The 12,232-nt window shown below is 32.9% G+C and overlaps 1 protein-coding gene across 1 annotated transcript in view; it reads right to left on the bottom strand.

Moving 5' to 3' along the window:
* The window catches only part of Col21a1 (collagen type XXI alpha 1 chain), a 169,050-nt gene that overhangs the window by 9,507 nt on the left and 147,311 nt on the right, over window positions 1–12,232 (bottom strand). Inside the window, exons 20-25 of the mRNA XM_078019855.1 lie at window positions 12,053–12,106; window positions 9,860–9,913; window positions 6,766–6,819; window positions 5,052–5,123; window positions 3,284–3,319; window positions 188–232 (exon numbers count right to left, since the gene is read on the bottom strand). Of these exons, the coding sequence (XP_077875981.1) occupies window positions 188–232; window positions 3,284–3,319; window positions 5,052–5,123; window positions 6,766–6,819; window positions 9,860–9,913; window positions 12,053–12,106 (315 nt within the window). The remainder of the gene's footprint in view (window positions 1–187; window positions 233–3,283; window positions 3,320–5,051; window positions 5,124–6,765; window positions 6,820–9,859; window positions 9,914–12,052; window positions 12,107–12,232) is intronic.

The raw sequence follows: 12,232 nt of genomic DNA, 5'->3' as shown, positions 1-12,232 counted from the left end.
TTAGAAAATGAAAATATACAACAAAATCATTATTACCACTACCACTCAGCAGTTCCATCCTTCTATGCTTAAAGTGTGTTACATCTATGCTTGCCTCACTCATTATTACTTCAAACTAAACTTCTCTCAGCATGGCCCAGTTACGTGGCTCGTTATTTCATTTTTTGTGAAAGAAAAACAAAAATACCTGTTGCCCAGGAATCCCTTGTCTTCCAGTTTCTCCTTTCTGTCCCTTTAAAATTTAATAAACATTAATGATTAGTTTATACATATGATATGATCACATCTGCAATATGTTATACATTATCCTGAAGTCTCAAAGAAATATCACAAAAGCAGTGATACAAACATGTATAAATTAATAGGAACGTTGGTTAATCAGAGAAAAAAAAGAAGTGAGAAGCAGTCAATCTAAAGCTAATGGTTAAATGGATAGAGACTGGAACAAACTACTGATTTCGAGGGAACATGTAAATAATTTCAAATAATGAGGATATTGTACAAGAAAACGGTTGTTTAGTTTTTGTTTTGTATTGGGGATTGAACTTAGGGCCTTGCACATAATAGGCAAGAACTCTATCATCCACAGAGTATGAGAAGAGTTTTAAAATCCAATGGATGTTAACATTTTAATAACTTCAATGACAAACGTATACTTAGTTTTAACTACTTTTAAATTTTTCTTTAAAAAATTAAAAATGTACTATTATATTTTAGTAAGACAACATTTGAAAAAAAATCTTTAAAGCAGGACAAATAAAAGAAAAATTAAAAAGCTAAAACCGCATTTCTCTATTAAATAAATATTTTTGATATCAAAATAAGACATTATGCCAGATTCAAGCACTACAACCCTACATTAGACAAAATAATTAATAGTTTCCTTTTTTTGTGTGGTGGGGGGTACTGGGGATTAAACTCAGAGGCACTTGACCACTGAGCCACATTCCCAGCCCTATTTTGTATTTTATTTAGAGACAGGTTCTCACTGAGTTGCTTTGCACCTTGTTTTTGCTGAGGCTGGCTTTGAACTGGAAATGCTCCTGCCTCAGCCTCCAGAACTGCTGGGATTACAGGTGTACAGCCCCACACCTGGCTAATTAGTAGTTTCTAAGAAGATTAATGACTAATAATATAACAATGAATGATACAGTGACTAAAATTTTAAATCATTCTTGCCTATCGACATTCATTTCCTTATATAAGTGAATTCCCAATATTTATTGAGGAGCACCTATTTGTTGGCATGTAGGGACAGTGAAACAAAGGTGTCACAAATGTGTGGTGAGAAGGTAGGCACTTACATCAAGAATGAGAAAAATAGTGCCTGATAAGTATACAATATATAGTTAAATATCTGGGCTGGGAATTTAGGAAGGGACATTTGAGAAGGGAGGGAACGTGACTCACCCTTGAGTACAACCTGGAAGGATAAGTGAGAGGCAGCCATTTAAGGAAAGGAGTGAAGAGTGAGATTGAGAGATCAGGCAAAGGGCAGAGCAAGCAGCTCCTTTTGGTTAAAACAGCTGAGCAAGAATAGATAATAGGGGGCAGAGACACAAGAAGAAAAAAAAAAAACCTCTGCAAAATAAGATTCCATCAAACCAGGAGGAACTTTATGGGATAGACTATCTTTAATGTGTGGGGCACTGTTAAAGGATTCCTAAGCAGGTGCATGATGTAGGTACTGCATGTTGATGAAAGTACAGGAGGAAGAGTGTCCATGGGGCTCAAGAGAGCATTTAGGAAAACATCACAGTAACCCAGGACCCCCAACAAGAAATCATTAGGACAGTGGGGACAGCAAAAAGGGACCACATTCAAGGGGTAGTTCATAGCTGATTGAACGACTGAATGTGAAAAGAGAGAAAGAAGGTTGGGGGTCAATCTACAACATTTTTGTGAGGGTGAGGAGGTGGTTGTGTGGTAGTACCAACTACTGCGACAAAGTATAAGGAGCAGGAAGTGGTTGATGGGGAAAGACAACAAATTTAATTTTGTACAAGTTGAATTTGGGACATCCAAATGTAATACCAAGAAGGCCACTGGAACATGCAGGTCTGGAACCCAGAGACACTAAAAATTTACCTCACTACAAATTTTAAGGTTAACTTTAGGTAATTATAATAATACTTGGAAGATTTTTCAGTTAAAAAAATAAACTGGGAAAATCCCTGAATTTTGTCATGCCACTCTACAAGAGTTCATACATGTTATGAAGAATAAATTTATGAGAAAAGACTATTAAGACTATGAATTTAACAGACTGTAACGATTATTACTTCAATTTGAAATTTCTTCCTATGTCTCCATGATTTTATATTTGTGAACTGTTTCAAAAGTTTTTTTTGTTTTAAGTATCATTTTTAAAATTTATAAAATTTAAAAAACAATAGATACAATTTATGTCAGAAAAATATATCATTGACTCAGCTAAGGGTTTCCTATTCCTGTGTCTTTCTTTAGTTAATGAAATTAAAAAAAAAAACACTCTACAGTCACTTACATTAATTAAGGTGGAACTATCCTTGTCTTCTAAAGTAGAAGCAGGGCTCTTCTTTGCCTTTGTTGCCAGGATACCTAAAACTGAATGTTTTTCTAAAGTGCCTGGTTTTCTTAAGTGTAATATCATTTTCTAGTATAATTCTCCCTCCACATATTTGCTTGAACATACTTTCTAACTTGGTACTAGTGGTTTCTCATCAAAATTTTTTTGCCATAAAGTATGCACACTATGAATATCTAAATCAATTGGTGTCAGAAGCACATAATAAAATCTGTCTTTATCTTGTTGAATCATTTTGTTCTTAAGTTTTCTACCAGAACAAATTTAGATGTTGTCTGAGAAACTCAGTAGCAAAAGGAGAAAGATAGGATTGAACAATCAGAAATCGATGGTGAAACGGGAAGAAACTGTAAAACCTTTAAAAGAAAAAGGGAGAGAATTGAACAACAGCAGAGGAGGTAGAGAGGGAAGATGGGAGGGGAGGGGAAGGGATGGGGGATAGTAGGGGATAGGAAAGGTAGCAGAATACAACAGTCACTAATATGCCATTATGTAAAACTGTGAGTATGTAACAGAAGTGATTCTGCAATTTGTATTTGGGGTAAAAATGGGAGCTCAAAACCCAATTGAGTCAAATGTATGAAAGATGATATATCATGAGCTCTGTAATGTTTTGAACAATCAATAAAAAAATGAAAATTAAAAAAAAAGAATTTAACAGGAAAAAGTCCTCATTTTATTACTATGCCAAAAACAAACAAAAATAAAGCAACATACCTGACTGCCTTTTTCTCCTTGATTTCCTTTGTCTCCCTGCAAAAAAAGCAGTTAATGTGTATTATAATCTAGCACATTTTATATCTTTTAAAATGAGCATGTTTTTCTTTAGCAAATTCCAATAGTGCTTTCATATACAGAAGCTAACTCCAGATCCAATTATTTTGGGAGACAGTAAAACCATACTGTGCTAAAATTATATTTTGGAAGAACACTCTTGTTCTCCTACATTATTTTACCAGGAAGAACATTTCTCTATATTGTTCATAGTTTGAGGTTAAACAAAATAACAGAAGAGGGCTTATTTTGACAAACATTGTTTTATAAAATCAAACTGAAAATCTTCCATTAAACTAATAGTAGCCACAAGTTTATAGGAAACAATGACAAAGTAAAACACGCTGCTGTTTAAATGATATTTTAGAAAACAAATACTTCAAATGGGCTTTTGAAGGAAAATTCATATTCCATAATAATAAGTTTCACAATTTCTCAACTAGAAGGGAAATGAGAGACTGATGGTACAATGCCCTCATTTCATTGATATGAAACTGCTATCAGGAAAGGTAAGTAGTTGACCCAAGTTGAAGGGACACTGTTTCCAAATTTTGTTTCTACCTCATCATCCTATTTAATCAGAGTTGAGAGTTTACAAAAAAAAAAAAAAAGATTTTCTTTTTAATGACACGTTTTTGAATAAGAAAAATTCTCTCAAGTCCAAACATACATTCCCCAAAGATTTATTTAACATCCACTAACATTTAATGAGGGGTCAACCCTGTCTTAGCAAAGGATGCCTTCTGCCCATTGGAACAGAAAGGTCAAGAAGCGTGTGTCATAATCTAGAGGCAAAGTAGATTATACAAAAGGGAGACCAAAATGAAATGGTAGAAAACTGAAATCACCAGGGAGATGGAGACATATGTAAGGGTTTGTGTCTTTCCAGAATAACAATATATTTACTTTTAATCTGAAATACTGAATTTTCATGAGCATGAACTCCTTTGGCACATGCTGAATCGTTGCTGAATGCCTTCCCCAAAATAATGGTTTTTAGACAGATTCATGATTCAGAATTCCTTTACTTGACCAAAATGAGAGAAAGAGGGAGAGGAGTGGGAGGACACTTAGTGTTACTGTTGCACCTCATCAAAACATTTACAATGAGATAGATGATTTGTTTTTTAAACCCTTTACATTAATTTTCAGTGAAACTCTATGTAACAGAGTTAAAAAAGGAACTTCATGGTCAAATATTGTAGTTGTAATTTTTACCCTCTCAGAATTCTGTCCCAGTTTTGGTAAGAATAGTGTTCACATTTTGGTAAGAATGGCACATGTTTGTTTTTTTGTTTATTTGTTTGTTTTATAGTGCTGGGGAATTGAACCCATGGCTTTGTGTATGCGAGGCAAGCACTCTACCAACTGAACTATATCCCCAGCCCAATAGTGCCAGATGTTGAATAAACGCAAATTCCTGGGTCATTTGAATTGACTGCAAAAAAAAAAATCTCAAATTTTTAATGGTATGTTTATATTTTCTAATTTGCATGCTTCTTCTCAGGTCTTCATATCGGAGATAATGCCCTTACAGGGGAGAGATGCCAAAGCTACTAAGCATGGGACTGAACACATTCCACACAGACCAGAGATGGAAGGAGGCATCTCACTACACACATAATCAGCCCTGTATGCCAATTTTATGAGAGGAAAACTTAAATGAATGTGACTAAATAAAAGAGATGTATAAATCCTAAACAATGCATACCGTTTTTCCTTGAATTCCTGGTAGGCCCGTGTATCCAGGTTCGCCTGGGAGACCCCTCGCTCCTGGTTCTCCCTAGGAAACAGAAATTCTGTGACTATCACAGATCTGCTTGTGAAAGACACCACTGCTTTTATCTCTTCGTAACATTTCAAATTTAAGATACACAGTTAAAAAATGGGTGGACAGACTTATTACCACAGAAATTGTAAAGAATGAAAAGTTTACTGGCATCCCAATAAAATTTTCTGTATATTTCCTATCTTTGCCAGTTGAAAAATTGATAGCATTCATATTTTAAAATTTTGTAAATATGTGGTATTTTTATTATACTTCATAACAATAACAATGAACTAAATAATAATTTAATAAAAATAATAAACAGGTATTTTTGTTACTATGAGTTTACTATAACCTTCTTCTAGTCTTTAAGATTGCTTTTTCTCATATTGCTACTTAAAAACAAACCTTTTTGTTACAAATCAAATAAACAAGAAGTTATTGAAAAGTTCATTACCCACTATTTTTACTTCATTATTTTTTGTCTCATTCCAAGTCACTACATATAGTTTAGCTAACAAAATGTGCTCACTAAATATGCATAATTTTATGTCTTTTAACCTTCAAACATATTAGTATTATGAAGCTGTTTATGTTACATTACATACTTTTAAAATGTTTTCGGTTACAGAAGAATATTCAACTTTCTTAATTTGCTATTTTATTTAATAAAATTCATACTATTTGCATTATAGTTTTAATGGTTTTTATTTTATATTGTTGGGAAAAACATTCTTGTACATAAATTTATGCAAGTTTATATTTTGTTCTTTATAGATATGGAATGTTATTGTCTTAGAAATAAATTCATGAACTGTTTTCGGTACAGGAAATATTATATATGAGTTAACTCAATTTCTCCATTCCCCATCATCCTGTAGAGATTTTCCTTTCTGAAATAAGGATTTATTAAAAAAAAATTGACAATATTTAAAATATGTGTGTGAGAAAACATGATCCTGAACATGCTTCATGAGGTTTTGTTTTGTCATTAGTCTCAAACTATCACTTTACTATGGTTCACTCTCTTATGAAAACAAAGTTCTCTCTCTCTCTCTCTCTCTCTCTCTCTCTCTCTGTGTGTGTGTGTGTGTATGTGTGTCTGTCTGTCTGCCTGTCTGTCTGTCTCTATTGGTGCTGGGATAGAACCCAGAGCCTCACACATGCAAGACAAGGGCTCTACCACTGAGCTACATCCCCAGGCCCTAAGTTGTATTCTCTTTGCTCATTGTGTCTACTCCTGGGACATTAAATATTGCTCTAGATTTTTAAAGACTGAAGAATTTTAAATTCTATTGAAATAAACATAAATCATTTGGCTTGAAGAAAATGAAAGCATTTGTGAGAGTCAACCACTTAAGAAAGTTGCATTCTTTGGATTAGAAAAGTATATTCTCATTAGGGTATAACATATCATTTCTAGAAAAAAAATAAGCCTAAGTTTATTTCATGTCTTTATTACCCAAGGATACAGTATCTAAAAAATAAAAATGAAATCCTATGTTGGCCATTTCCTTTCATGTATATTAATTTTGTAATATAGGTAATTCTTAAATTCAAGTACATTTTTAAGTGATAAAAATGATAATCTTCTTAATTAATAAATGGAGTGTATAATTTCTTTGAAAATATTCCAAATGCATCAAACAACAATTACCTTGAGCCCAGAAGGTCCAGGTATCCCTTGAAGTCCAGGCTCACCTTTGCTTCCCTATCAATGCATCAAAAACATTTGAATTAAAAAAAAAACCATAGTCACAATAATCTGATACAGACACTTAAAAGAATATATTTAAAATAAGCTTTATATTTTCAGCTTTCCAGGTGCTTGAAACAGATGCTATAAATTAAGAGAAACTCATTTATTAAGAGAAATTCATTTAAGCAAATTACTGAGCCTGCATATTTATAAGGTTGTTTAGAAGCAAGCGTTAAAGCTGGTAGCTCCAAGTATAGGGTAAGAGAAGAAAATCTTTAGCTGAGTCTCCACACCTCACAGGTGGGAGCCATGAACTTCAACAGCATCTCCTGGGATGAGAATCCTAATCCTTGTCTTGTTTCTCTTTTTCTGTAGGACTCACCTTCAATATGCAACTGAAGAAAAGAAACATAGCTTCAAATATGCAATGGGTGTTTGTTTGTTTTGAGAAATATGAATCAGAAAATGTTTAGTTTCTTTTTGAGGATTCTGATGAAGTCCTAACAGATGAAAATTTGGAAAGCAAGACCAAATTGACAGAGCAAAGGTATAATATAGGAAAAGAGAACAGTGAGAGAGAGAGAAAAACAAAACAAAACACAAATCTGCTGGCTAATAAGGTGAGATTGTCAAATATAGTAATGGTTTTCAAACACTTGGATACCCCAAATCACAAGCCCATGTCTGACAAAAGCTCCTAATTAAACAGGTTAGTGTGACCTCTAACAGGGGAAGGAATGATCACTCAGCACCAACCTGGGTTCACTAATAAGTAAAGAAAACTTACAACTTTTAACATGTTTTCTAGACAACTCATGGTAAGAAACACATGAATGTAATATTTGGATTTAATTTAGGCATTTAAGAATAATATTATGGAACCATAAAACAATGGTTTCTTAAAATTTCTAATTTTACAGATGATTAGTTAAAATTCACAGAGGTGACAAGACTTGTCCAAAGTTACAAGATTTGATTATGCCAATATATCTTAATATAATTTATTTAATGTTAAAAATCTTAAGTATATATACTAGTATGAAAAAGTAGGCTAATAAGTACTAATGAATATTTTTAAAAGAAGAATTGTAATCTGAATTGGAAGATTTCTGAAGATCAACTAGAGTGTCAGCCTCATCCATACACTATTTAATAGTGTTTTTGTCACACTGTAGCTAGAACTTCTACCAATGCTACTGAAGGTACAAAATTGATAAACAGTTGATAAAATTTTCAGTAATATGCTAATATATAATTCAGTTAACTGAGCTAAATCCAGCCAAACACATGTTTTTGAAATAAAGTTCTACCAGAACACAGTCATATTCCAAACTCATTCATTTCTATATTGCCCCTGGATGCTACATATTTCAACAGCAAAACTGAGTCACTGCAATAGAGACAATATGACCCTCAAAGCCAAAAATATTAAATATCTTGTTCTTTGCAAAAGTGTTTTCAATACTTGAGCTAGGAGATTATATGAAGAGAAGTTGAAATGTTTCACTGAAAATACTAGTAGGTATAATTTTAACATCTTTGTCTTTAACAAAATAATTGCATAAGTGCAAGATGAGGGAAAACAACTATTAGAAAATCATGTAAAAATAAACAAATGTGAGCAAACAGCTACTTGCTAACCCAGCTAATTGCCTACAGATCCAACATTTACTCAAATAGTGGATGATAAAATAAAAGCATTGTTCTAAAGTCTTTTTATAGAAAATCCTGCAGGTTTTACAGACCTTCAGCACAGTGTGAGCCAATAGTGTAATGCAGCCAGTAAAAAGATGATGAAATGTCAGGCTGCAATCTTAAGAATTAGGGCATTCAGAAGACAATGGGAGAGACCACAGCGATCCAGTTATTAAGAGGTATTAAACTACTCTATATCCTCCTTACCTATATAGAACTTCTACTTGGCCAGCCCATTCATTCAAGGGTTTTATACTAATTCTGACATCTACAGCTGCTAGGACTCATGATACTCCAAACATCCACAGGATTCACCACGAATAAAGGAGGAGCTACTTTTCCCGTATCATTGGACTCTCATAACATTTCAATATTTCCTTTTTCTTTAAATATTTTAGAAATTAAAAATAGACTAGATTTAGATCATCTCCTTATCTGGTATGCCAGGGTCTTTTCCCCTGGAACCTTGTCTGGCCAAAGGCTTCCAAAACAGCTACTTCATCACTCCTTTTTGGAAAGTTATCTTCAAATCTATTCACTAAACAGTTGGGGATGGTTTCCTGAGTATAGCCAGAAAAAAAAACTTAGTTTATTCTTGGTCTTATGTATACAGCTTTTTTGTCCCACCTTAGAACTTCTAGACAATATTGAAGGCATAGTTAACAAGCATTTCATTGACAAAACTGGCAGTTACAAGTTCACACAGAGGTTGGTAAATTGTCCACAAGCTAAATCCAAAACAAAGGGTGAAATAGGTCTCTTAACACAAGACTCTATATTTACAGATTGGTCAAACTGTAACATTAAAGAGTTCCAGTTTTACCTTAAGGATAATCTAATCTGATGTTCTAAATGTATTTGTTAAGCTTACCTTACTTTTAAAAAAAAATCTGAAAGATAAAATGTTATCGTAACCACAGGAATAAGGGAGTATGTGTTTGAACAAAATTTATTAAAAATCCAAATGCATCCCAATAAATAAAAATATCAAAAAGAAGACTAGAAAACTGATAAGAGCCTTGCCCAGTCATAACTATGAATGCTCTTGGGGTTGGTGCCTTTATCTCCAAGCTCCAATAAGCTCTAAGCATTCCTCGATGCTCCCTAAAACACCTAAAAGGAAGCAGAAACCAACTGATGAGGGACCCTGTCCCATCTCCAGCTTAAGCCTGACCTGATTTATTTTAGCCTGTTTCAAATGCCGAGCTTTTGTCTTAGGTTTCATTCTTACAAGTGAGTGTTTGTAGAATTAAAACCACATTCATAATAGAATCAACATAGTTAAAATTGTTACTGAAGTTATAAATGGTCATTGTGATCCCATAAGTCTCAATCTTATGACCCTCATCATACCTACCTTCAGTCCTGGTGTGCCAGGCTGACCTGGTGAGCCACTGCTTCCCATCAAGCCCTACATTTTAAAGAGGGAATTTCAAAAGTGATTTAGAGAAAAATACTTTAAAATAGTAAATGCATTTCCACATTACACATTCTCATAATGAATCCACTAAATCCTAATGTACTACCTTCAAACAAAAAATTTAAAAATCAAACCACAAGACAGAATGAAGGCTAGCAGAGCCCTTACAATGCTGATGTCCAAAAGACCAAAAAAGAGCAAAGAAATATTTATGTGAGGAAATGTTTATTTTTTCAAACTGTTCAATTTATCATGATGGCTAAGAAGTAATTTTCTTCATAGGTATCATCTCAATCAACATTGCTTAAAACTTCTATTATCCTGAACAATATTTTAAGAGAATTATAATGTAATATATTTTCTAACTATAACAATCTTTCCTCAAGTTACAAAATTGCCACATTTTTATCTAACCATTTGGTTCAAAACAAGACAATGATAACTACTTTGGCAAGTAGGACCTTACTTAATTTAGAGTCTACTTTAATATTATATAGAAATTATATGATAACACACACACAAATATATATATATATATATATATATATATATGCACACATACATACACACTATAAATAGATATACATGCATGCACACATACAAACATTTGGCAAAGGAAACGTGATGTGGAAAAATTTCAAATATTAGAAAGCATAATTTCAGTATGTTCATAATAAAAACACCATGACACTACAATGCTTTGCTATCAACTTACAATGTTATTGCCACTACAAAACATGAAATTTGCTAGTTCATAGCAAGTGTGCCAAATATTAGAAATGTTATACATAGCTATTCTTGAGGTCAATGGACACTAGTCAATTCCTCCATTTTTCTAGATAGTTTTTACTAATAACTAAATTTAATTGATTATTTTAACATATAACCTGGTAGTGATGGGTGAAAGTAGAGGAAAGATACTTCTTTAAGTCTTGAAGGAAAGATACTTCTTTAAGTCTTCTTAAAATTTGAATGCACACTTAATAGACATTTTCCTTATTTACTCTAGCATGCAAAATTCACCAAATCTTTCATTCACTAAGTCAAATGTCTGGGTTTTAATTTATCTATTTTTTTATAATTTAAAGTTATCAATTTCAAATGTGAAAATGATCTGTTTTACTTGAATAAAAAGCTATTAGAGGCAGTTTGTATCATAAATTAAAGATCAATATCATGTCTAGCAATAAACTTACAATTTCTCTGGAATCTTCATACATAATAGAATTTTCATAATTTTCAATATAAAACTCATGTTTCTTATATTCCTGAAAATTCTAAAACAATTTCTTCACTGGTTTAGAAACCTTTGCATATGACCTCTTCTTTCATTAATTTATTAATAAATTATTAAAAATGAAAAAAGAATATTCATTGAGTTTTATACTTTTTCATGATTCTTAGTACTCTTTTTTGGGGGAGTGGGGGTTACCAAGGATTGAACTCAGAGGCACTTGAACACTAAGCCACATCTCCAACCCTGTTTTGTATTTTATTTAGAGACAGGGTCTCACTGAGTTGCTTAGTGCCTCACTTTTGCTAAGGCTGGCTTTGAACTTGCAATCCTCCTGCCTCAGCCTCCCAAGTCGCTGGGATTATAGGTATGTGCCACTGTGCCCAGCTAGTATTATTTTTTAATGAATACCTAGCACATTTGTTTTCTGATTTTTCTACAGTAAAGGTCCTGATATTTGTTTTTTAATTAAATGATATGTGTGTGTGTGTGTGTGTGTGTTTTATTTTGTTTGTTTGTTTGTTTGTTTTTCACTGGGATTCTCTGTCACATCCTAAGATTTTTATTTTATTTTGAGGTGGTGTCTCACTAAGTTTCCCTGGCTGGCATCAAACTTACAATCATCCTGTCTCAGCCTCCCAAGTTGCTAGGATTACAAGCAAGCATTACCAATCCTGACTTTGACCTTAAAGTGACCAACTCTTTGAGAGTCTAAAGAAATCTTGACACCTAAAGAAAAATGGTAATCTATTACCATTACATACAAATAGATGGAATTTGTGGACTTCAAAAATCTCATTGTTGTATCTTATCTAGTTTTATGAACTCCAAAATATAAACTCCTGGTACTTAGTAACAACATTTTAAACACCATCATGATAACAATTTTGACCTACTGGTATCCCTGGAGCTCCTTTTTTTCCTAGTGGTCCTGGAGGTCCAATTTCTCCCTAAAAATCAAATACAGACTATATTTTAAACCTTGTGTATCAATAATTTATTCTCAGAAATTTTCTACCAAAGCACTACAAAATGAAAATTCAATATTAGTCATTCTAATTTGATACTATAGCCAG

Source organism: Ictidomys tridecemlineatus, chromosome 8, assembly GCF_052094955.1.
Source record: "Ictidomys tridecemlineatus isolate mIctTri1 chromosome 8, mIctTri1.hap1, whole genome shotgun sequence".
NCBI lineage: Eukaryota > Metazoa > Chordata > Mammalia > Rodentia > Sciuridae > Ictidomys > Ictidomys tridecemlineatus.
This window is presented reverse-complemented; position numbering and strand designations above follow the sequence as displayed.